Source organism: Garra rufa, chromosome 6 (assembly GCF_049309525.1).
Source record: "Garra rufa chromosome 6, GarRuf1.0, whole genome shotgun sequence".
Lineage (NCBI taxonomy): Eukaryota > Metazoa > Chordata > Actinopteri > Cypriniformes > Cyprinidae > Garra > Garra rufa.
In genome coordinates this window covers 33,091,851-33,119,490 of record NC_133366.1, presented here as the reverse complement: position 1 = coordinate 33,119,490, position 27,640 = coordinate 33,091,851, and the positions used below count along the sequence as shown (strand labels likewise).

At 35.8% G+C, this 27,640-nt stretch overlaps 1 protein-coding gene across 3 annotated transcripts in view; it reads left to right on the top strand.

Annotated features, from left to right (window-relative positions):
- Positions 1 to 27,640, top strand: part of tmem131l (transmembrane 131 like) — a 70,755-nt gene that overhangs the window by 24,694 nt on the left and 18,421 nt on the right. For 2 of the 3 annotated variants that reach the window (XM_073842098.1, XM_073842096.1), the window contains exons 4-12: positions 3,432 to 3,503; positions 10,737 to 10,860; positions 10,993 to 11,109; positions 14,252 to 14,356; positions 16,876 to 16,953; positions 19,648 to 19,801; positions 27,115 to 27,173; positions 27,286 to 27,391; positions 27,494 to 27,596. In XM_073842098.1, coding sequence (XP_073698199.1) covers positions 3,432 to 3,503; positions 10,737 to 10,860; positions 10,993 to 11,109; positions 14,252 to 14,356; positions 16,876 to 16,953; positions 19,648 to 19,801; positions 27,115 to 27,173; positions 27,286 to 27,391; positions 27,494 to 27,596 — 918 coding nt within the window. The remainder of the gene's footprint in view (positions 1 to 3,431; positions 3,504 to 10,736; positions 10,861 to 10,992; positions 11,110 to 14,251; positions 14,357 to 16,875; positions 16,954 to 19,647; positions 19,802 to 27,114; positions 27,174 to 27,285; positions 27,392 to 27,493; positions 27,597 to 27,640) is intronic. The other variant, XM_073842097.1, reaches the window with a different exon arrangement.

The following is a 27,640-nucleotide window of genomic DNA, read 5'->3' as shown; positions in this document are numbered from 1 at the left end:
ATGAGAAGTATACGTAGAAGTATTGTTGGGTTGTTTCATATGTTCTTTCCTGGAACTGGTACAGAAGTGATTCATAGCTTGAGCTCTCCTCTTTCTGTTGGTAATCAGTTTTGAAGGCTGATATGTGTCTTCATGTCAGAGACCCTAGCTGTTGAAAGCCTGGACAAGCCACTGACAGTTTGTAAAGAGGAAGGATTCGCACACGATTAAACCGATGGTCTCTTCTACTCGCTGGAACCCACTAGAGCTCCAGTTTTTGACTATTAAGTGACATTCACTAAAAACAAATTCACTTCATGCTGATTTAGTGTGACTAAGTGTGAAGTCTTAAATATGCGTATGACAGTTGGAAGTGGAAGCAACGGTGTGTAGTTTTGTGTGGAATATCCCTTTTAAAAGAGTTATTTGTATAATGAATTTATTTTAAGCCATATGTATTAATAGTAGGGCTGTCCCCGAATAGTCGAAGATTCGATGCATCGATATGCGGAGCCTGATTCGACCACCGATCTCACAGTCGAATCTTCGCGGGTGAAACGAGCATCATACCATTTTGCCAATATGGGGGTGCTCAATGTCTAATTGCACACAGAACTACTGGTTTTGTACGGTTATATTAAGTTATATACAGCCTTTGATTATGATAATGCAGTAAAAACAAAAGTGAAAAGAAAGAAGCGTTCAATAAATATTTTTAACGTGTTTGTAAATAAATCCAACCACCCCTGTGACTAATTTAATTTTCACTTTCCCTGATGCATGACGAGATGAGGACCATCTTGACGGCAGGGATGGCGGCGATCACACCGAACGCGTTTTTGCAGTTGGAGGCGCCTCTTTTGATTGGTTTTCTGTTGGCAGTGAGCGTTCTGCACGCTGTTTATGCGCCCAGGGCACCTCGCGTTTTCGCCGCCTGCTGCGCCTCGCGTTTTGCAGGAGCGCTCTGAGCGCCTGAAGTTGAAAAAAAAATCAACTCTGAGCGGAAAAACGCCCAACGTCATTCGCGTTCTTTTCCATTGTCCAATCGAATGAATGGAGAGGCGGGCCTTCTGTTGTGATGGCGAAAGTTTACCGTTGCTTAAAAAGTCCGGAGACTGCAAGAAATGGAGGAGAAACCTTTGGTGTCTATCGTGGGTAACCCGGAGCTGTATTATTTAGGGTTTCTGCTAATATGACAGTTTACTTAACAGCAAAAAACTAAGATTTTAGAGCTCTCGCGCTATAATCCTTTGAATTGACTGACAGGACAGCTGTTTTGGTCGTTGCTTAGCAACATAAAAAAAACCGCAGCACACTGCTCTTTCATTAAAAGTCACCAAAAAAGGCAGTGCTGTGCGCCTCGCCTTTTTAGAACTAAAAGACGCGTTCTGTGTTTTTATTTAAACCTAAATAAGTTTGTCTGTCAGTTGGCAGGCAGTTTTGGTCGCTTATAAAATAAAATACAAATAGTTTTACCCTCCTGCTGACTATAGTGTCGTGCCCCTCCCAACCCATTCACACACGCACATAAGCCTAGATGATTCGACTATCGGTCGACTATAGAAAGATTCGAAAATTCTGATTCGACTATGAAAATTCATAGTCGGGGACAGCCCTAATTAATAGTGTCCTCCTGGTTTCAACCTTGCGTAGCAATTCACAGAATCTTTTAGTTCCCTTTTATTTGAATTGGTTTTAATTAGGTTTAGATGAATTTGGATAATTCATCTTTTTGAATGATTTATTAAACTAACCAACTCAGAGGAGTCATTCATTTCAGGAATTGGACTACACTGCTTGCGCTGTATTTTTGATTTATGTTGTTATTGTGTGCTGCCTTTATGGACTTTATACAACAACATAATATAATTTCTTGAAATTATTTTACAGCACACAGTCTTGTAACAGAATTATATTCAAATTTATATGCAAGCTCACAATCAAAACTCAAATAAAATAGGATATTTTTTGCCATTTTGCTGAAGATTCTGCATTGCGGAAATGCTGATACAGGGAAACTCACTTTTTTTTTTTTTTTTACAAAACGAGAGTATTAATTTGAAAGCATGATGCAGTGACTTCTTCAGTAAGAACTGAGTAGATTGCACTTTACTGGAAAATGGATTTTTACCCAGCTTTTTATTTCACGGAACCTCAGGTCATGTTTGTCATCACACAGTACCAAAACTCATTCAGCTCAGTCATTTAAAAAAAATCAACAAGAAAACTTCTCAGAACAACTTCATAGCTCTTTTTTCCACTGTTAACCTGCTTCAGTAGGTGTTTTCAGAGAAACAGGCAGTTTAATCAGTTTTAGGAGAGTATAAACAGAAGTGTTTATGATTTGGCCTGCTTTGCCCTGCTGCCCACTTTAACTTCCTGTTGTTTTTAGTTTCCTTTTACCCTTTTGCACAGTTGTTGTGCTCTATATTAAATTGATTCTCTGGTGTTTGTTACATGGCTTTGGTGTCTGAATTTTGCAACCTTACTTGTATAGTCTAACCAAAATGTATTCAGACACCTTCAACATTTCTCACATTATCAAAGTTTATTTGCTATAGTAAAGAAAACAGTAATAAAATGTGACACAAACTGTGTCAGAACAAATTCATCTTGATAATGTCAGATAACTTTGATAGAAAGTTATGTAACAAAACATGGTCAGGTCAAAGTGTCACATCTATTTTTTTGGACCCAAATTTGTATCAATTTTACTAGTAGTCCACTTTATAAAGAATTTTTGGTTATAATATGTCACAGTTTACTTTATTTCGATATCCTCACGTACATAAATTAACTATAGTGTCCTGCACCCACTAGTAAAAAAAATATTTAAAAAATGATCTGGTGGCTAAATAATTTTTGGTTTGACTCTGTGTTGAGTTCACTTCATATTGAAATAAAGTTCATTTATCATTCTCAGTCTCTCATCTCATGTGTTCATATTAAATCATGATATTCTCATTATGCAAATGTGTGTGGCTCTCAAGAGGAATGAAGTCATACCCTGAAACTACCAACAAATGTGCTTTGTTTGTGGTGTATTAACATTCAGGCATGTAAAACGATGACATTGTGTGATAAAGTCCATTCGCTTTTGTCTTTTCAAACCAGTGAAATGTCATCTCAAGACAAAGTCCAGGCGCAGAACAACAAACTTGGCTATTAAAGCAGATTTAAATCAGTTTTGCATTGTAAGATCTTCAGTTAACTCAAATGGAGTTTAAAGCGCTTTATTGCGTAGTACTACACATTAGTCATACAGTATGTTTTGATTTGTTCATGTATATACACTATTCAGCACATCATACAAAGTTTCCCTTCTTCCCCAGAGAGGAGCAAAACCTCTCTGGTGGTTTTGATTCTCTTTCCCAGTATTTTTAAAGAACCTTTTCATGTAAAAAGCATCAGTCTGCCTGACATTCATATGTATTTCTTTCTTTTCTCCTCAGCTCCTCGTTTTATGTACAGGAGAGTGGGAGACAGCTCCTGTTTCAGCCGCCCACACTGGATTTCGGACCACAGTGAGTGTTTTATAGTTTATATGGTGTATATATAAACCAGCATGTTATTTAGGTGTGTGTATATATGATTTTATATCTCCATAAAATGTAATTTCTTTTCAAACCATATTAATATATATATTTAAAAGAAGTTGCATGACATTGTTGCACAAACAATGTTTCTCAAAGCAGTAGAAATTCCCTTTGATAAAAATTAGCTGTACAGTGTGCATTTTCTTTCTTTCTTTAGGCCAAACATTGTGTTCATGTTCATATGTGGATGGGTTTTTTGTCAGTATTGTTGTTTATTTATTAGTGCTGCTGACCATATTGGCATTTTGACCAAAAAGTACCTTTGTATGTGTACATGTGCATCTGCATTGCCGTAAATGGCTTTTTTCAGAGCATGTGCGAGAATTATGCATATGAACATGTGATGAATGTAACAGAATATGAACAGCATATAAACTTTATACAGTTGAGGTCAAAAGTTTACATACATCTTTCAGAATCTGCAAAATGTTAATTATTTTAACAAAATAAGAGGGATCATACAAAACGCATAAAAGATGTTTACATATAGTCCACAAGAGCAAATAATAGTTCAATTTATAAAAAAATTACCCTGTTTAAAAGTTTACATAGATTGATTCTTAATACTGTGTTGGTACCTGAATGATCCACAGTTGTATTTTTAATTTATTTTTTTATTTAGTGATAGACCAAATCATACAGCCATTGTTGGAAAGGGTTCAAATACTGCATAAACTGGTGTAAAGGTGTATGTAAACTTTTGACTTCAACTGCATATGAGATTTATTCTGTGGGTGGAGTGAAATGGAGTAACAGACGTGAAAGGGTTTTTGTTGTGTTACTGTTACAGAAAATGTGTTTTGCACATGCGGTTATTTATCCTGACTTGACACTTAAAGGCATATTTTGAGTTCAATATAACTTAACACATTTATATAATACAAAGATTTATGAAGACTTTTAAGCTGTATGTTTATTATGATATTATGAAATATTGTCTATTTCTGAATCAAATTTTGGAAAGGGTAATACTTTCAAAACAGTCACGTAGTTTGTAGTGTTTAGCTAGACTTCTACTGCAAGTGCATTGCTATAAACATTTGTTTTATATTTGTAAAATGACGGTTGATCAGTTATTTTATATCATGCCGCAGATGTTGTTCATGAAGCCTAAAATGGTATTTTAAGGTCTGTTCTGTTTTAAAAGTGTAGTTGGCTTCCTCTGCAGACAGGATGACCAAATATGGCTGAGTTTCTTTTCTTCTGATGGAAGTAAGAACAGTGGCAGAGTTTAGAGTCGACTATACTGCTGTCAGTTTGACCTTAACAAATAACGACTTGGAAAGCTGTGATGTCTCTTCCAATGCTGATAGTCCAAGTTGGAGGGAGCATTACTGGTGGTTGTGACCTTTTATTTGGACACTGAGCCAGATGGTTTTCTTGGTGTGATTTAGAGCTGCAACAACTGACAGATAAAATGTATAATTATTATTAGTGAACATGGGAATTTATTTAAAAGCTAAAAATGCTTGTTTTAGGTTTTGTCTTCATTAGTGAAGTCATTTAGCTGGAGAAAGTTTCTAAAGCTTCAAAGAAGGTCATGGGCATGTAATTTCATGCGGTCATTGCTGCATCAAGAGCTTTGGCAGAGTGATGCTTAATGCTCTTGAGAGGTATTACATCAGGTCATAAATGAAGTAAAAGTAAACACACACCTTAAATCTAAAATTGCAGGTCACAGCACATCTAAAGTAGGGGTGTGCGATATGACAATTTTTGATTGTGGAAGATTAAATTGTTTCCACGATCTGCTTTTTAAAAAAAATATCGTAGTATCGTCCTACAGCATGCCTCCGTCTTAATATACTGGTGAAGACGACAGATTCACTCACAGGACACTGCACTTATTCACAATCACAAAAGTACATTATTTGCATGTGGTTTAAAGCCTTGCCTGTAAATAATGTTATTTTGTCTGCGTGCTGTTCTGGCATGCGCTTCATAAACGCGTACACCTGCCTGGACTTTCGCGTCTGGTTCGCTAATACTGTCAAAACCACACAAGGATCACATATAAACACAGTTGGTTATGTCTAAAGAGGAAAGTAAACCGCTAAGAGAAAAAATGGAAGAGCGCCTGTAGATATTAGATGCGTGCAGCTGTTAAGGTGACAGAACTAAACATGCTGCCGATTGTCATTTTTTGGGGGATTTTTTTTTTGGGACAGCTAACCAAAAAATTACTCGGATGATGTCCCGAACCTCTATTAAATATACCTACTGTACCTGAAAATTAAAGTTTGTTTTATATGTATATTACGTGTATTTGTAACATGTAGTCTATCTTTGTTCTTATATTTTAATAACAAAGATTAAAACATGAATCTTCGCCCAATTTAGCCTAAAACATCCTAAACATCTTTTTCTTTTATGTTTTATTACCTTATAAGGCTTTGGTTTTTAAAATAGAGAAATTAGTCTGGCTGTGCTGCTCAGACAACTTGCAAAGTAGTAAAACCAACATGATATTTCTGAAAAAAATCGTGATATGATATTTTTGCCTTATCGCCCATCCTTAATCTAAAGAAGAAAAACATAAACTCACATTTTCAAATGCAAAGAGTTTAAGGGTGTGTTCACACTTGTCAAGTTTGGTTTGATTAAAGTGAAGTCTGGTGCAATTGCTCTGTTAGGGCGGTTCATTTAAGTAAATGTGAATGCTTCCATCCGAACCCTGGTGCGCACCAAAGAAGAGGACTGAGACCGCTAAAAAGATGGGTCTCGGTCCGCTTCCAAACGGACTCTCAAATGCGGTTTGAATAAAACCAAAAGACTTCTAAACAAACCAAAAACAGGAAGTTATGACAAGGCGCAACGCTATGCGACATGATTTTAATGCAGGGACCAAGTGGTGTATCCAAAACAAAATGAGCAGAGGGCACACGTGGAGCAACAATGAGCATGCCTATTAGTCCAACGGACGGCTTAAAGTGGCACCGAATGGGTACTGTGATGTAATACACATGCAGCGCCGCTTTAAGTCGGACGCACCTTTTCCTTTTGTTTGGAGTGTCATACATCATTCAGCCCAACCGATCAGGTTGGGAACGTATCACTTTGCCTTTAGCTTCGGTATCTTTTGGTTCGCTGTCAAAAATGCCAGTGTGAATGCTAAGCAGATCAGGACCAAAAGAACTGAATTACAAGTGTGAACACAACCTAAATTGCCAGCATTTTTGCTTATGACCTTGTCAAGCTATCACTTTTTGCCAGGACATAATTTACATATAATATTTTTGCTATCCGAGCATTTCAGTTTCGCAGAAGGCTCGTCCTAACATGAAGTGTGTATTTAAGTGTTCACATTGTTGTTAAACTTGTTAAACTTGGGGCGTGTGCATACATGTCAATCACAAGTAGTGAAACAGAGATAATAATGTCAAATTTAGGGTTTAAAGTTGTAATTACTTGAGCTATTATAGTTGAATATTGATATTATATAAAAGCTATAAATTTAGTAAGCTAATGAAGACAAAAATGAGAGCTCTGTGTGCTCAGACGCTGCCATTCTCAGTGCTGTCAAGATAAAAGTCCCACTTCAAATTGAAAAACGCATCATCTGATGCTGATAATTAAAACATCTAATATATATTCAATATTTATGAAAGGCTTTGAAAACATGACAGCTTTGTATGTTCAGTAGGGCTGTAAATCTTTGTTGACAGAATATCCATTTGATTCATGATTCTTTGGTTTTCAATTGCGATACAAACATTGTATTTGTAAGTGACTAGAGATGGAAGAGCTATCTTTAAAAAAAAGTGTACTTCAATATTTAATCAGTAACTTAATCCAGACATTACTGCATGAAAGAAGTTACCTAAGGAATACCTCAAGGCTACATATGCAAATAACACAAAAAAGCAATATTATCTAAATGGCTTTAATGTCTTCTGCAAGCTAAAAAATAGTGAGTTAGAATTTAAAATGTCACTGTTTTATCTTAAGTATCTATAAATTTTGCATTGAATTAAACCCTAAAGATCAGCCGATGTTGCCAAACCAAATAATTGCTATAATTTTTTAAACAAATATTTTGAAACCATCTTCTCTAAATACACAGTGCATATTGCGTAATGTTTCTTTGCACATGTATGCAGAGGCAGGTAATAGTCTACACCTTGTTTTTCCTAATACATGTTCCTGCGGTGATGCAAGTGTGCTAGCGCATGACCTTTCTGCAGGAGTGTGAGAGAGAGAAAGAAACAGGCGCCTGGGAGCTAATATCATCAGCGCTTCTGCACCACCGTCCACATATTTGTATCTGTCTTAAACACTCACACACACCCCTCATTCTCCCATCATGGTTTCCATTAGGACACACATAGAGAGACAACAGCTTAGACTTGGAATGACATTGCTTGGACAGTGTTGCATAATTTTGCAACCTAGAGTTTGCCCATTTCTGCCTTTTTATGACTAATAACTGTTCTGCACATTTTTTAAGAGTTTCATTTCTTCATTTTGAAGCAATAAGACCTAAATGATCATACAACAATAAAAAAAACATTAATCGTTGTCATCATTTGTGTTTACACCACCAGTCAAAAGTTTTTGAACTGTAAAATTTTTAATGTTTTTCTTTTTTAAAAGATCTCTTCTGTTCACCAAGCCTGCATTTATTTGATCCAAAATACAGCAAAAGCAGTAATATTATGAAATATTTTTACTATTTAAAATAACTGCTTTCTATTTAAATATATTTTAAAATAAAATTTTGTTCCTGTGATCAAAGCTAAATTTTCAGCATCATGGCTCTAGTCTCCAGTGTCACATGATCAATCAGAAATTGTTCTATATGCTGATTTGCTGTTCAAGATCTTTTTATTATTATTATTATTACTATCAATATTTAAAACAGCTGAGTACATTTTTTTCAGGATTCTTTGAGCAGTTATCTGAAATAAAACGCTTTTGTAACACTATACACTATACCATTCAAAAGCTTTGAGTCAGTATAATTTGCTTTTATGTAGCAAGGATGCTTTAAATTGATTGAAATGATAAATAAATTTGTATTGTTACAAAAGGTATCTATTTCAGATAAATGCTGTTTTTCTGAACTTTCTATTCATCAAAGAAACCTGAACAAGTTCTCAGCTGTTTTCAACATCATAATAATAATAAGTGTTTTTGAGCAGCAAATAAGAATGTTACAATGATTTCTGAAGGATCATGCGACTTGAGTAATGCTGCTAAAAATGCAGCTTTGAAATCACAGGAATCAATTACATTTTAAAATAGATTCATAAAGAATTGTATTCTATAAAGTACAAATATTTCACAATTTTACAGTTTGTGCTATACTTTGGATCAAATAAATGCAGGCTTGGTGAGCAGAAGAGACTTCTTTAAAAAAAAATCTTACAGTTCAAAAACTTTTGACTGGTAGTGTATTTGTTACAAGATATGTTTATATTTTCGTTAATATGAGTCCTACATTAACAATAATTGCAGTTGTTGTTATTATTATTTATGTCATAATATTTCTAAGTAAGTTTTTGGCAGAATACTTTTGGATGCAGAAAGTTTGGTGCATCAAAATGGTGATTTTTTTTTATTTTTATTTATTTATTTATTTTTAAATGATCCAATTAAAAAAAAATAATTAGACCGTCTAATTGCTACATGTTTTTTATTTTATTTTTTTATTACTTGATAATAGCTGTGTTCACGTCATATCGTAATTACCATAATTCTGAGATGCCAACACGTGACATTCTACTCTGAGCCATTCCAGGTCCTCAGAATTGTGCATTTCTATGACGACAATTTCAATGCCAAAGCATTCACATGCTTTCAGAACTCATAATTAAAACTTGTGAGCTGGAAATGTTGTAAGAGCTATGACTTGGACCGTGTGACCACCACCACATTCATTTAGACGCTACATCTGAGTCAGAAATCGTGGTCGGCTCCGAGAACTTCACATGTTGTCATCTCAAAATTACGGTGATTACAACATGGTGTGAATGCAGCTAGTGTTTTAGAAGTTAAGTAACTGTCTCTACAGTTGTTGAGGGCTGTTCTTTAGAAGATACACTGCACTCCAAAAGTTTGGAATCGCCCTAGAAAAGTGGGGTTTTGGACAATATTGGTATGAATGCTTTTTAATTTGTGATCATTTTGCACTGATAAGGGACAGCACAAACTACGAAAACATATTTTATTACATAAACAGTCTGCATATGAATAGAAAAAAAATAAATTTTCGATTCATCAAAATATCCACCATTAGCAGCTATTACAGCTCTGCATAATCACATTGACTTATGATATGATATATTACTCCAAGCCTCCTGAAGGATTGCCCAAAGATGATTCACACTGGTTGGACACTTCTTATGGACATCACGGTCCAGTTCCTCCCATAGTAGCTCAATTGGGTTGAGGTCGGGTGATTGGGGAGGCCATTCCATGACAGACATGAATGCACAGCTTGGAAGTGTGCTTGGGGTCAATGATAAGGATTTATGCTTATCCACACTTTGCCAGGGGTGTTTCCAAACGTTTGGAGGGCAGTGTAAATAATAAATAACTGTTGACTGAAGTTGACAAGTTAATAAACTTAGTCTGTCCATTAGCAGTGTTGAGTTTTGGTAACTGAAGATGTAGTGTGCCTAGTCGGACACATATAAACACTTGAGATTCAGTAGTGCGAAGCATCTTCAGTGGTTTTTATTGGCTGTCGTGTCTTACATGCTGATATTCACGCACCTCTTTTGAAGTTGACTTTTGACCACAGGAACATCATAACGTAAAGAGCTGAGCTGCTAAGCTTTCTGTGGTTAGAATCAGCTTTGAAAGGTCAACTCAAGTCTTTTAATAGACGTATGCGGCTTTGAGTGACATTTACTTTCATCTTTGCTCAAGTGTTGTAACACTGTGAACCGTTCTCATTATGATGCTTTGGGGAAGTGTGTGCTTTGAGTCTGGAGACTGAAAAAAACGATCTCCTTTTGAGCATGGTTATATTTCAAGAAAAGAATGTTTATGAAAGCAAAACATTCCCTGACACATCAGTCATTTAGATCAGTTTTTCCATTTCACAATGGTTGCATTCACAGTGATATGCTTTAACAGAAACATTCTGATGAAAATGATTTGGGAGTCTATAATGCTGTGTTTCGCTCTTTAACATGTGGATCTGTCATTTTGCAGGCCGGTGGGGCTGCCAAGAGCTGAAACCATATATATCCACAACCCGAGCCCAGAGCTCCCAGTCTCTCTGCTCTCGGTGTTTACATCCAGCAGACATTTTCACATGCCTTCTTTCCACAGAAGGGTAAGTATGCGCCCCATTTCACATTTAGTTTGCTCTCTCTCTTCCTCTACGTCAATGTAATCACTCCCATTGTCCTGTATAAATGTAATCCAGTGTTTCTTGTTGTTCAGTGTTTTTTCTTTTGCTTTACAGGTGATTCCACCCAGAGGGAGAACATCTTTTAAAATCATTTTCCTCCCCACAGTGGAGGGCAATGAAGAAATCTCTTTATTTATTAACACTTCAACCCATGGGGTGATATCATACCAGGCAAGTGCTATAAAATTATACTATTACACAGCCACTTTTTCACTTAAGATGTTTCATATAGACATATTTTTACTCTGGGGTATACTAAGGGGGACATGTGGAAGACATTCATATTTAAAAGAGGTTTATTTAGCTTGGCAGCAGTGCAAAAGCAATGCTAGCCAGGCGCATAAAATGACAGTGGTAAATGGTATTCCCACGGTTGGCAATCGTTTAAGATTTTGTTTTTCCTCAACCAAAGTACATATTACGAAACAAATTTAAAGGATTAGTTCAATCCTGAATTCAAATTCTGGATAATTTACTCTCGTGTGATTCAAGATGTTCATGTCTTTCTTCAGTCAAGAAGAAATTAAGGTTTTTGACGAAAACATTCCAGGATTTTTCTCCATATGGTGACTTTAATGGGGATCAGTGGGTTGAAGGACCAAATTGTAGTTTCATTGCCGCTTCAAAAGGGCTCTATGTGATCCCAGCCGAGGAATAAGGGTTTTATCTAGCGAAACGATGTGTAATTTTCTTAAAAAAAAAAAAAAAAATAGACAAATACTTTCTAACCACAATGCTCGTCTTGCACTAGCTCTGTGATGAACGTCTACAACTTCACGCATTACGCAATCTGTGTCCTTCAAAATTCTAACATTATTTTGAGTTTTTGCAAAGGCCGTTTAACTTAAGGTCCTTGCACGCCCGTCCGAATTTTTTGCACGTTAAAAAATAGATTTAACCTCATGTTGTGTCAATCACCTATACACACTGCCTCTGAAACTTTTGTCCATCATACAAAAATTTGCAACGGGTTAGTTTTTCTGCATTTTTCGCATGTGTAGCAAGCTTTTTGAGATGTTTTGACAATTCAGAGTCACCGTACAAACGCCAAAATCCAGAATGGCGTCTGACAAGTTGCTCCACTTGTCTTGCAGCACGAAGCAATGACAAGATAACGAAAAAAAAAAGGAATACAAAGAGATGGAATATAAAGACAGATTGCTAGCAAAACATCAAACTGAGCCACTGACATCATGAAGTAAACTTTGCATCGCTCTGGATAATCCTGCAGCTTTTTGATAAAGAGGTTGAACTCTTCTTTCTCTGTATGCAATCTCAGGATTGTATGAACCAAATATTTCCTCTTTCTTTTTCTCTTTTTTTTTAGAAGAGGGAGAGAAATAGATCTTCCTCAATGCTTGAAGACTCCATTCTGTAATTTTTTCTTTTCTTTTTCTTTTTTAGAATGAGGATACGGAAAAAAAGCATTTGAATATGTCAGACTCAGTGTGCAAGGACCTATAGTCTCTGCGCGTTCACTTTTTAAACACTGGGTACTTCGCCTACGTCACGCGAGACCTTTCCGAGACGTGATTACATAATGCATGAAGTCATAGAGCTAGTGCAAGGCAAGCATTTGTGGTTAAAAATTATGTACATTTTTTTTTTAGAAAATGGCAGTTCGATTCACTAGATAAGACCCTTATTACTCAGATGGGATTATGTAGAGCCCTTTGAAGCTGCACTGAAATGTGCAATTTGGACCTTCAATCCGTTGATCCCCATTGAGGTCCACTATATATAATTTCTATTCAACTGAAGAAAGAAAAGCATGAACATCTTGGATGACATGGGGTTAGTAAATTAGAAGAAAATGTTTAATTCGGGAGTAACCTAATCCTTTAATATTCATGACCAGAGCGCCGCCCGGCACAATTTATGTGTGCTTTGTTTTACTTTTACTTCTTTGTCTCTCTTATTCATGCCAACATTCTTTCAGTTGTTTGTTAAAATGTGGTTGTGTCAACAAATTTAATTGAATCAAGGTCACAGTGTTTTTCTGGAAATGTAGGACAGTTTATATTACAATACTGATGAGCAACAAGCTTAAAAGTACAGAATCCTTTACAATAACAAGAATAGTGTGATACTGTGTGACTGTCATCAAACAAACTGACTTTAATCACCAAAGCAATATATATATTTTAGTATTGAGTTTATGTAAATTGTTACCTTCTGTAGTCATGTTTTCATTCTGAATAACTTCCTGGTGACTTGATAAAAGCTATAACACCACTGTATCATACTTTTTTATGTATGAAGAAACAAAACTTTATGGAAATACAATGTCTACATTAGCAGTCCAAAGTTTAGAAACACCTACTAATTATTTTATTGCGTTACCTTTCGAAAGTTGCTTTGGTTCACTAAGAAGGCTGCATTTATTTAAACAGTAATGGTGTACTATGGTGTTCTTTTTTCTATGTACAGTTGAAGTCAAAAGTTTACATACACCTTGCAGAATCTGCAAAATGTTAATTATTTTACCAAAATGCATGTTATTTTTATTTAGTACTGACCTGAATAAGATGTTTCACATAAAAGACATTTACATATAGTCCACAAGAGAAAATAATAGTTGAATTCATAAAAATGACCCCATTCAAAAGTTGTCATACACTTGATTCTTAATACTGTGTTGTTACCTGAATTTTTTTTTTGTTTGTTTAGTGATAGTTGTTCACGAGTCCCTTGTTTATTCCTAAGCAGTTAAACTGCCTGTTCTTCTTCAGAAAAATCCTTCATGTCCCACAAATTCTTTGGTTTTTCAGCATTTTTGTGTATTTGAACCCTTTCTGACAATGACTGTATGATTTTGAGATCCATCTTTTCACACTGAGGACAACTGAGGACTCGTATGCAACTATTACAGAAGGTTCAAACATCCACTGATGCTCCAGAAGGAAAAACGAGCCAGGGGTGTAAACTTTTGAACAGAATGACGATGTGTACATTCTTCTCATTTTGCCTAAATATTACAGTATTTATTTTTTTTCATTTAGTACTGCCCTTCAGAAGCTACAGAAGCTACTTACATGTTTCCCAGAAGACAAAATAAGTTACATTTACCCTGATCTTCAAGTTCAAAAAGTTTTCACCCCCTTAATGCTTTGTGTTTTCTGCTAAAGTGTTTTATATTCATGTGATGGCAAGCTGAATTTTCAGCAGCCATAACTCCAGTCTTCAGTGTCACATGATCCTTCAGAAATCATCCTAAAATGCTGATTTAGTGCTCAAGTAACGTTTCCTATTATTATCATCAATGTTAAAAACAGTTTTTGAAACAGTTTTTGTCTCTCTCTCTTTCTCCCAGGTTTTTGGGGTTGGCGTCCATGGGCGATCAGTCAAGGACGTCCATAGAAAAGATAGCGTTCTGATATTTCCCCACATACAAAGCATTAATCTAACACAAACTCAGGTATGCGTCATGCATGTGGATATGCTTTTTGCTTAGTTGTGTGCTTAAAAACGCAGATGTTCTTTTCTGTTTACTATCCTTTGTGCTGGATGACACATGAGGTCCAGCAACAGCTGAGTGCTTCTGTCTCCTATTACTGTCATAGCCATTAGCACGCACACACACACACAGGACATCATGCATTAAAAAATACCCAAACAGCCATGCCGTAAGATACCCATGCAAACCCACATGACTAAAGCCTTGCTCTTGTTGATATTTTCAGGGGTCTGCACAGAAAGCAAAAATTATGGCATGAGGGGCTGTTCACAACACATTTTTGCCTTCCTCAACAATTTCCATTGTCTTGCAACTGACAAAACCTTCTAAAAATGCAGCTAATTTACTGCATTTAAGTTTAGTTCCAAGACAGTATGCCTGATATGTATTACATGCATATCTGTAATACTATAAGCATTGCTGTCGACCTGCCTCTTATAATTTTCACAATGCAAACCTGCATCACAAGACCACTGTATATTTCTTCTTAGTGTTGATGGTCTATAAGAGGTAGAAGATAGAGGTAGAAGGTCTGTTTTATCTCACATAGGTGTTCTGCTAGGTCTCGGCTCTCATAAACAAGTTTAAATATAGATGCGCTTCTGTTGTAGCGGCTACATTTAAAGTAAGCCCTGTGTTTGCTTGGAGCCACTGCAATTTGCAATGTCTCTTGTGCTGAATGATAACTGAATATAAATGGCTATTCCTCCTGAGATCCATCTGACTGGACTTCCAGCACAAAATGACCCCCATCCTTATTTTGTTAATCTGAGTGTAGAGAAACGTGTGAATGTATGTTTGAACCTGTACCTTTACACTTCTTTTGACTAATTTGAGCTACATTTGAGGCTTAAGGCTGGTTTTGTGGTCCAGGGTCACATATGATCAGCCTAAGTCGCAGAGGTATATTTGTAGCAATACCCAACAGTACATTGTATGGGTCAAAATAATCGATTTTTCTTTTATTGACAAAAATCATTAGGATATTAAGTAAAGATCATGTACCAAAAGATCATTTGTGAATTTTCTACCATAAATATATCAAAACTTAATTTTTGATTAGTAGTTTGCATTGCTAAGGACAACTTTGAAAGTTTTTGCACCCTCATATTCCAGATTTTCAAATAGATGTATTTCAACCAAATATTGTCCTATCCTAACAAGCCATACATCAATGGAAAGCTCATTTATAAATCTCAATTTCAAAAAATAGACCCTTATGACTGGCTTTGTTGTCCAGAGTCACATATGTGATATTAGCTAAAAGTTAGCATAACCACATACTGTACATTCTTGAGGAGAGATTATGTAACCCTGCTATTCACTTCTAATTGGGCTGAGTGCTGTACAGCTGACATGTAAAGATACTGTATCGTTGAAGGTTACAGACTCAAAATAAATTGATAGCAGTAGGGATGTTTCACCCATCGACAACTTCTGAAATCTAGTCTCAATTAACTGGTTCTTCTGACATTTCACACCTATTCGCTGTCTAATGCAGTGCCTCATTTTTCAACATTGACAATCAGTGTCTTGCTGTTGTGTTTGCAAAATGTGCATGAACTTTTTAACAGGATAATCCCACTCAGGCTATTAAGTGTTGTAATTTAGTTCATTCTGTCATTATTTATTTCCTCTCATGTCTTTCCAAACCTGTACGAATTTCTCTCTTCCGTGGAACACAAAGACGTTTAGTAAATTCTCCAGGGTGCATCTACAGTAGACTACTTTTACGTTTTATTAGAGATTTGTTGTCATATTTGCAGCTTGGCAGCTCCTTGCCAGCATGTACATTGATTATGTGAAAAACAGAACAACGTGAACATGCTGTGCCTCATTTTGTGAAAGTCATGCAGGTTTGGAAAGGCATGGAGGCGAGTAAATAATGACACAATTTTTATTTTTAGGGTGCCTTGCTTGAGGACACAACAGTGATGGGTTTGTTATTGTTCGCAAATATGGTTACATTCACATCCCACATTCAGATCCTTTTGTCTAAGAACATCTATCTGTGGAAAAATCACTGTGTAAGCCACTAGCTTTAGAGTGTAATTTCAGTAGCACTTCTGTAGATGAAGATGACTACCTGTCTTTTATAGGGGCCCGTCTTAGTGACTGATGGTCTTGAATGCATTGAATAATTCATGTTTCCTAAAGAGGTAGAGGAAATGAAAGTTAACATCCTTAATGGAGAACACATAAAGAATGAACAAAAAAGTTGACGTGATTGGTGCCTTATTTAGAGTCATCTACATTTAAAAGATTTTCTTTGTTCACTATTGAAACAGCCTCACAAAAAATTGGGCTTTCATGTGTTTTATTATGTGTTGTTATAATATTAAGTTGCTGCAGATGAAAGCGTCTGCTTGATCATGTAAATTAGATATATTTTTGTGATCATTTTTCACAATTTTGTCTGAAAAGAGCTTCTGAGCTGATGAATTTTAATGGTCTTTTTCTTTTCTTTTTTGCTCCTGCAGGAAGATGCTTCTAATATAACAATTTTAGGTTTGCTGCTTGACTGCAGTTTACCAAAAATGTTCTATAATCAGCCCCAGGTAAGATGTAATCCCAATTTCAGGAACTGTGTTAAGGCCTGTTCACACCAAGACTAATATTTGGTACTAAAACTTTGTGCGATAAACATTTTAAGTTGAATGAACGGGTGTTTATTTGAATGCATCTGTTCAGATTGAGACAAACATTTGAATGTCATAAATGCAACATTTTTATACAGAGATGTTCTCATTTCTGCAAAGAAAAGTGTCCAAGCTATAATATTCACGCTTATGGTCACATGCTTGGCGTCAGTGAATAGCAGAAAAAGAAATTGGAACTGGCTCTCGTGTTTCTGTACTCTTGTAGTTGGTGTTGTTTGATAAACACCGCAGCATATACAAAAATGTACAGTATGAAAACATGTAAAAAGGGTTTGACTTCATTTCTTCTCCAGGACAAGCAGGTGTCAGAAACTGAAGGTTGTGCAGAGCTTTGTCTCCAGGAATAACTGTCATATTACTGCTTTTCTATACGCACCCACTTAAAGAGTGAATTTACATGTTTTTAAAACCTGTTTTTATGCATTGTTCTGAACAAACAGCATACTAAAATTGTGCCGTATTTTCATACCAAATATTCAGTTTGTTGTGAACAGGCCTTGAGAAATTACTTAATTACTTGCACTGCTTACACATTTAAGGAACTATAGGTTTGCTCTATTGTGTGATGTTAAAAAATCTAAAATTACAAGATAAAAGTCAAAATGTTTCGAGAATAAAGTCAAAATTAGAAAAATTAAATAGTAGCAATTAAAGGTATAATATTTTGAGAGTATAGCCTGTGCATGCAAATGGTCTGGATTGGGAGCACCAGGAGAAGTTGCCAGGCCGTTGGAATTTATTTGAATATATGTGGGATTATTAGCAGAAATCATACCATGTGTTATACTCACAGGGAAAGTATGCTTGGAAATAATATTTCACATATTCAATTTCATTCATTAGGCCTATTTAGTGCTTCAGCCATCCAATAATAGCAATAAGCTTTGTGCTTTTGGTACTTTTAATAAAAAAACAAAGTCTCAGCTTTCAAAATCTGTCAGTTTTATAGCAAAATACAAAAAATGTGTCTTGCAATAATGTGTTTTTCACACCCTTTAATGTGGCGTGACAGACCTCTGTATTCATGTGAATCAATCGTCTTTTTTTCGGTTATAATGAGACCTTTGTTTCATTGAATTATACAGTTTTCTTTGTGAAAATTCCACCACCTATTTGCAAAAACGTCTGTGGCATCCAATCTTTCATTCCTCACATGTATTTAATCAAAAACAACAATAAAATGTTCTAAAGGTTGAAGTCGGCTCCAACTCGTTAACATAACTTTGTTGTTTTTCTGAAGTATATAAGTGACTATTCACAAGCTGTTTACTTCACGGTATAATACAGTAGATGATTGGAAATAATATTTAACGTCTTCTATTCATTATTTGTAGCATGCCAGCCACTCAGTAGGCCTAATCGCAATAATTTTGTGCTTTGTTGCTTTTAATATAACAGCTCAGCTTTCAAATTCTGTCAGTTTTATCTCGAAATACAAATTATAAATGTGTTTTTCCTCATTATTTCAAGTTTATAGCACAATATAAACTTGAAGGAACATCAGAAGGAATGAAAAAACAGTATAGTATAATTTCATGAAACAAATGTCTCACTGTAATCTGAAAGATGACACATGCCGCTTAAACTGAGGCGAATACAACGATCAGTCACACCACATTAAAGAGCTTGAAAAAAAAAACATTATTGTAATAGTCATATTGTTTGTATTTTGCTATAAAACTGACCAATTTTGAAAGCTTAAATATATCCCGGTGCTCCCAATCCAGGCTGTTTGCATGAGCAAAAGGCTAGAATATACGCTCAAAAAATTATAACTAATTTTGTAATTGCTACGAATTACTTCTTGTAGTTTTCGCTATATTCTCAAAATATTTTGACTTTATTCTCAAAACATTTAGACTTTATTCTCGTAATTTTGTCTTTATTCTTGAACGATTTTGACTTTAATCTTAGAATTATTTTTTTTAACATGCCACAAAAATGCCGTTGTACTAATGTATTTGTGCTTTTTATGGTTTTCTTGCTTTTCAACTGATTGTCCCTTGTTAAAGGCATAAAACTGACATCCAGAGAATAATGAAAGCTCAGGTCCAAGCCTGACATCCTCTATCGTTGTTGTTGCTATTGTATTGCGTGATGCAAAAAACACGTTTTTTCCATTTCCTGTTTAGCATAACCATATTGTTCGCAGAAACAACATCTCTAGATTGCGTCCCCATGGGTTTATCATTGTAGGTGCGAATGCAAGAAGGAAAAGCCTCCTTAAGTGTATAGCTCCCCATTAGAGGTCTCCTTCCAATTAGTCCTTGTTTGAAAGTCCTGGAACTACATGTTGGAACGCAGCTAATAATTCAATTGGGAGTTGATGGTGCTGTTAACACCTATCCATTCAGAGACCATGAACACCAACATTAATTTTTTTTTTTTACAATGAAGCTTACACACATAATCATCTAGTCAGGTGACAGCTTTAGTTGCATTGATTTACAAGTTGTTGGTGAATGAATGTTGAGACATGGCACGTCTTGTTTAGTTGGAGCGCTTCGCATTCCTGTGATTTGTGTTGACGGGTGTCTGGCGTGTTGATGAAATTTGTCTACAGCCTTTATGTTTCTCTCTCTTTCCTCACAGGGTTGGTGTTTAGTATCCGAAGAGGGCAGAATTGCACTTCAGATCAGTCTTTCTGAAAAAGGGGAAAGGCCGAACCACCTGGACAAACTCAAGCCATACGTGCTAGAGAATATTGTGGTGTTGCTGGTCCTCCCACCACCAGAAGATGCTGTCTGTATGTCCATTTATACTTTTATTCATATTTTAAAGTTATTATTATTTTTTTAACATTTGTTTTATGCTGCACATAAGAAATGCATGACATGATTTTTGATTCAAATCCTCCCAGTGATATTTGTGTAAATTTTTTGCTGGCTTTATTTATTTTTGGCTTTCATTTATTTTTCCTGCTGATCTTTTGACTTTATTTTGACCCTCTTTCATTATGATAGTCATACAACACACACACACACACACACACACACACACACACACACACACACACAAAAAAACAATTTATGTGTCACTGGGCAGTTTGTTCAGAGCCACTGTGTCCATCGTGTTTTCACGGTCCCCATGTGAGGTTGGCATGATTCTGTTTTAACACGTTTCCACTTACACTTTTCCATTTGGACTGCTAGATTGCACTCATGGGTTCATGGGGCCCTAGGCGAGATCATAAAAAGTGTCCTAGTAAAAATGTCATAACATATAAATAGCCACAGAACCACAACAACATCAGAGGTTTTTCCTTTTTAAGAGAAAGCACAAACATACCACACTCTACGTAACTATATTATGTATATAATTGGATTTAATGGAATAGATTCATTATAAACAAACAATAATTGAGGCAGAGATGTATACAAAACAAAAAAAGGCCTACAAGGCTTTCTTTACACTGCACCCAATTCAGATTTGTTTTTCAAATCCATCCTTTAAGGCTGAAACCGCAGTTATTAAATCATATTAAAAAAAATATTTTATTAAGCAAGGATGCAATAAATTGGTAAAGTGAAGACACTTGTAATGTTACAGAATATTTGGTCTCACTTCACATTAGGGTGGCCTTAACTACTATGTACTTACATTTAAATTAATCATTTGGTACAATGATTATTTTACAAAGACACATTTTAAAGAAGTTGTACTCACTCTCAAGCATTTAACCTTTTTAACCCGTTTAATCACAATTTTTTCTTAGACATGAAAATATCCAAATGATGAGTCATTAGTAACCCTTTGAAATCAATTATTTAAAAGTTTTTGGAAACATGTCTGAAAAATTATGTCTTATGGTAGGTCTCATTTGTTGGTGTAATTGGTTTATATCTTAGCCTAGCTATTTTAAACAGTTTTGATCACATTCTAGGGTTATTATTATGCTTAAAAAACCTTATACATTATTGATAGGAACACTGAGATAAAAGACAAGAAAATACAACCATCAACGTATTTCAAAATTGTTCCTTTTTTTGTGAAACATAAGACCAAATTTTTATATTAGTGCTACCGGTATTTACAACATCAATATTGTAAATTCTTTGTAACATTTGAATTTTTAATTTAGTGCAATTTTTTGTCATTGCAACATTTTAGTGTCATTTTCATTAACAATTGCAATTGGATTTATATTGTATACCTAAATTCACTGTTATCCCACGGTCACTATTGTGACCATCAACATGTTTACTCATTCAATGACCACACTCGACAAAATTGAATATATGTGAATTCATATATTGATACTAGACACCTTAAAGATAATGTGTACCAAAAATCTTTGCCATATCTTTATGGTAACATACTTTACTAGCCTTTCGTTTTGGAGCTTTGATGTAGCAATCGTCTTCTCAAGGTGCAAACAGGAAATAAGCTGCTTTGGTCATGTGACAATTTGCACTAATCATGTAAAACTGCACATATTTAATTGACTTTAACTTTAACTTTATTTTTTCCATATTTGCAGGAAGTGCACTAAAACATCAGTCAGTATGGTTTTTAGAGATTTCTAAATGAAAACCTTTTTTTACGGTCACTATGGTGTCCGGTGGGATTAAATAGGTTAATGTTAGTGTGCATGTTATCAAACTATACTACATTTAAATTTACTGCACATACTTATTTCTGTTTTGCTGGAAAGGCATTTTAGTTTAGATTTACTAACATACCACTGAAAACGAATGCACACTCTGAGGCTGCATTAACTTTCAGTTACTGAATGATCTAATGAGTCGGTTATTTCATCTGAACCACAGACATGTGGCAAAAATTATCACCTGGAGACACCTTGTCATAATTTAATTTCTGCTTTGAAAACCTCCAGGATACTCTTTAAACTGTTAGATATGAGCTAGGGATGCTCATTTCGGTTAATTTTCCTGACCGACAACCGCTGCTCGTTATCCGAACATTAACCGTTAACTGATAAAATTTGAATAATAAATTAGTTTAAAATAAAAATAGAATGCACGAGTATCTGTGATGATACATTTAAAAATACAAGCAAATGTTTTATTTTAACGTGCAAACAGCAGCATACAGAGCAACAACAAAAACTGTATTGACATATACTCAAATTATCACGCATCAGCAGCGCTTCTGAACAGAGAAAATCTGAATAAAATAAATAACATATAGGCCTACACTGAATATATAAATTAAATAACTAATTAAGATGACAAAACTAAAACACACTGACGCTTTGAAGAACGGTACCGGTCTTGTTCTTCCCGTCGGACACAAAAATATATACAGTAGCAGGCCAGCCTATACCTCAGTGTGCCTAGTTTTTAACTTGTGGACATGCTGTACGGATAGACTGGAGCGCTGCCTGTTAACTGTTAGATCCGTGACAAAAACACCATCACAAAAATCTCAATTTCAATTTTCGGTTCGGGACCTGCAAGGGACATATTTTTTAGTCCCGCTCCCGCAAGTTTCTGTCCTGCAGAAAAATCGTCCCGCTCCCGCAGAAATGTATGTTATTTTGTCCTGCTCCCGCCCACGACATTCATCTTTTATCCCACTTCCACCCGTAAAAGTAACCTATACCCCCCCGGGAGTGCAGGTCATTACTTCATCTCTTGGCTGCATGAAACATGCAGTCAGTCCAGTTTAAATGACAGGTGCACTTAAGAAAAAGTAATCTGATGTTGTAAAGAATGTCTGAACTAAAGATTTCATGAGCTTTAAATCTGTGTTATATATACACATACATACATACATACATACATACATACATACACAGGGGCGGACTTTGCCATTAGGCAAAGGTAGGCAGTTGCCTTGGGCCCCTAGCTGCAAGGGGGCCCCCTCAAAAAAATTTGGTCGAGGTTTTTTTTTTTTTTTTTACTTTATGGCAAATGTCAAAGATTCTCTAAAAAGTAATCAGAATACTATAGAATACATGTTATGGAAACTGGCGCCTCCCTCGAACACCACACTGTTGGACTATTCCATTATTTCACGTCGCATCTGCTGCAGAACTGCACAAGTGATTGAAGAAATATTCTATATTTAGTGCTACAGCGTTCTGTCAGATACATTCTGGCGCCTCCGTCTCAATACTGTACAACGCAGCATACATCCACATCAAATGGTAACTCCTACTGGTGTCCTCCTACTTTCAAATGGCTTTGTTAAAGTAATCTCTTGTATTATATCATGCTCAGCGCCGTCGAGAGTTTCGCGCGATTGTTAAAACCAAAAATAAAACGCGCAGGCACATTCAAAAGCAATTTTAATACCTCAAGTTTAGAGAGTGACTTCCCAATGCGCGCAAATTAGGCTACATAAAATATCTAGGCTGTTATTAGTATGTGAGCAGATAATAAGATGATAATGTTGTCTATAGCTCTGTATCATGCTTGAAAAATTCGGTCTCTATTTGCAATTTGAATATTAACAGAGTAGCCTACTTTGATTATGGCTGCATTTGTCAACACCACTATGAACGAACTGTCATTTATTTTTTGTCATTTCTACTGTAGATTGTTTAAAAATACAGAGGCTGCCTCTAATTTAAATGGCTCTAATAGAGAAATTAACCAGCTTCATTCTTGTCCCTTGCTTAAGGCATAACATAAATATATTAAAAAAGGCTTTCAGAATTAGCCCATTTGCTTGTAAAAGATCGACAATCAAAATCGGCCATGAATAATCAAGATCGGAGCATCGTGCATTACTAAAAACAAATTGGGTGCTCCTAAAAAAATTTTTGGTGCTCCTAACTTTTTGAACGTAGGGGCACCAGTGCTACCAAGTAAAAAAGTTCATTTCAAGCCCTGTGGAGGTAACAGCACTTCCGTGTTCACTTTTGGCCATTATGACGAAGACTGTAATACAGCATTTTACATTTATGTGTCCATATTGATCATGTACATGATTTATGGCGTGTGTTTCTTCTCGCTTTAGTAAAACAAGATAGAAGACAATAAACAACTTTTCCAATTTAGGCAGCAGCAAACAGATAGTTAGGAGATTCTGCTTGGAAACCAAGGTAAATAGAACAAATGGCAACTCTTCCTTGTGAATAGATAATAAATATTATTGCACATGTAATATATTATGAGAATACGATTTTACAGTTTTACAAAGAGGAACAAAATATGTAGAGGGCCCCATGTCTGTGTTTGCCTTGGGCCCCAAAATGGCTAAATCCGCCCCTGTACATACATACATACATACATACATACATACATACACACAGGGTGCGATTTACTGGGGGGGTTTCCCTCCCTCTGGTCTATGCATCCCTGCCTCTGCTTAATTAACGTCCCGCGAAGCCGCTCCTATACGTCCCGATCTAAATCAAATTATTCGCAATACGCGCTTTTAAAGTTGAACGTTCTGAATCAAATGATTCGCGATCCGATTAGAGCGCTTCGATACAGTGCGACGCAGTGGTTTACTGATTCAGAGTTTCCAAAAAGCTCTGTTGATACCTTGCTCACCTTCTCTATAAAATTTATTCGTTGTTTGAAAATAAATCATTGCTATTTATAGACCTAACTTACAATGTTTTTATTAAATTGTGATCACATAATACAGCTTCCGTCGTATTAAAAACATTTCATGACCTGACACTCAGCTGGTTCTTGCCTAAAAAGACGGGTATATAATGCGCGTTGTTAACAGATTACACTAGTTTGGTCAACCTCTGCCTATGGAGAGAGAGAAAAAAGTTTTCAAAAGCATCCCCCCCTCTGGTTATTTCACAAATCACACCCTGTGTGTGTGTGTATATATATATGTATATGTATATGTATATGTATATGTATATGTATATGTATATACAGTTGCAATCAAAGTTATTCAACCCCCCAGAGACTGCAGTACTTTACAAATAAAAGCTTGCAGTTTTAAGTCATTTATTTTTATGGTAGGGAACAAAATTGTCCTAAGCTTCCTTAAGCCTTTAGAAACTATTAAAAAACTGAATCAGCTTGAGATGTTACACATCTATACATTTATCCCATGCATGTGCTGAAGTTGAGTAGCAAATATGGTAAAGTCAACAGAGATTTCACAAAAGCCATAGAGAAGAAATTGTTTTATTGTATTAGAAAGTCTAAGGCTACGTGAAGATTTCTAAGACATTAAGCCTTATTCCTTAGTTTAAAGTTTGTTGTACCAGAAAACCTTTGAGGGTGTTGAACCAAAAATGCACAATTTCATAAAATGTTTGATCAGACCAACTGAGAAAAACCTGCAATGTACAACCAAAGGCTTGTAAGATGACCCAACGATAGGAGGAAAAACGTTTTAATGCAGTGTATAAGAAGAACACTAGACAGTTATGGCCTTCATGTTGAGACATCTTGCCGAATACCATTCTTGATCAATAAGAACAAAAAGGTCAGCTTGAATATGCTAAAATTTATTTGGATAGACCTGTGGAGTTCTGGAAGAATGTTTTATGGAGTGATGTGACCAAACTAGAACTTTTTGGACGTATAGATCAGCGGTATGTCTGGTGCAAAAAAGGGAAAACTAATGAGCAGAAGAACACTATCTCCATGGTCAAAGGGTTGTTTTACTGTTGCATGAAGTGGAAAACATGACCGTATGAAGGAAACTATGGATTCATTGAAGTATCAGGCCATTTTGCCAAGAATTGTGATGCCTTTGGTGCAAAGACCGAAGATGATGATCAATGGACTTTCCTGCAGGACAAGCATTCCAAAGTAAACATCCAAATCTACTTATGCTTGGTTCAGGGATCAGTAACAGAATGTTTTTAAGTGGCCTGTTCAGTCTCCAGATTTAATTCTCATTGACAATATTTGGTCAAATTTGAAGAAACCAGTGGCAAAGTGAAAACCAAAGATTATCCGTGATCTAAAAGCTTTTTCAGCCGAGGAATGGTCCAAGATTGCAGTAGAGAGGTGATCAACGCTTCTAAACACTTTCAAACAGCGTTTATTGGTGGATTTAAATAATAAAAGATTCTGCACCAAATTTTAATTTTGGGGGTTGAATAATTTTGAAAATGAGCATTTAGAGCCAATTCGATTTTTTTTTTTCATTATTTATCAATTTATGTTCTCAGAATTACTCAAATGTGTATTAAAATACTTTATCTAATAGTGTACTAATGCGTTTGTAGATTTGTGTTTAGAAAAACAAATTATCTGGAACGAAATGTCTTGCATGTCAAGGGGGTTGAATAATTTCGATTGCAACTGTATATATATATGTGTGTGTGTGTGTGTGTGTGTGTGTGTGTGTGTGTGTGTGTGTGTGTGTGTATACTGGGGGGGGGGCCTTGCAAAATTGACCGAAGCAGGAGGGGGGCCCGGCCTAAAAAAGGTTGAGAACCCCTGTTCTAGACTATAATTCATTCAGAATTTGAATACATTCACTTACGCATTCACTCTCTAATAACTCAATATCGCCACTTGCCATTGAGTTGCATATACTACATCAGTTTACTAAGTAAAGGTGAATCGAAATATGTCTGTACAGCCACACTGCACATGTCGACACGCGCACGTGAGTAAACATAAATTTCACCATGCAGCAAACGTAAAAAAAAAAAAAAAGAAAAGAAAAAAACCCTTTTAAACCGTTTAACTGATACTAATAATCGGTTAAAATTCTTACTGTCGGTTAACAGTTAAACGGTCAATATGAGCATCCCTAATATGAGCATAGACTCCATTTTACTTCCGTATTAAACCTAGAAATGTTTTTGCTCTATTAAGATATTCCTTAGGCACAATAGGTTAATTACTCAGGCATAAATGAATAAATATAGTTTAGTATGAAATTACAGATCATTTAAGTGCGTGTTAATTTTCAAAGAAAATTGTCCTGGAGTAAAGTGTCATTCAAACACATAATGAGATAGAAGGGAAACATAACTTCCTAGTTCAGGAGTTACACCTACCTGGATTTGAAACACCGACGCCCAACAAAAAAACGTATCCCTGGTATCATAGCACCACCTTGTGGCTTTCCTGCCATGTGTTATTTTTTTCCAAGCCATGTTAAGTATGGACCTATTTCTATATTGTGTTTCTTAATTATGTATTTTTATTCCAGCAGATCCCAGAATAGGAGTGTTCATGTTGAACTCAGGGGTTAAAAAGCTCTTTGTTAAGGTATGTGCACACAGGACAGCACAGGTTCTGATGTGGTTAATTATGCATATAAATTGATATGGTTTCTAAACATGTGGATCATGCTGCATGACTTGTCTTGTGTCGTTTTAAGGAGATCCAGCTCTTGTCAAGAACAGACAGCAGTGTGGAACTCACTGAAGTGCTGCTCAAGCCTTCCGCTACTAATTTTACTCAAGTGGCTTCACTCTTCTGTAGACGTCAGTAGCCTAAAATTCCCATGTGCATTTTGATCGTTCATTATGGACATGCTATGATTTGATGCATGTTTATTTGATTGTCTTTTGCTTTTTTGGTTTCAGGCTCTTTGTCAGCTAAAAGTAAAAGGTGTCCAAATCAGTTCAGCCTGCAGATTTTAGCAAACAGAACAGTGAATTTATATCCACTGCTGGAAAGCACAGACAGGTAAAGAATTCTGTTTTAAGAAGCTTGAGTTACCTTGATGCTTT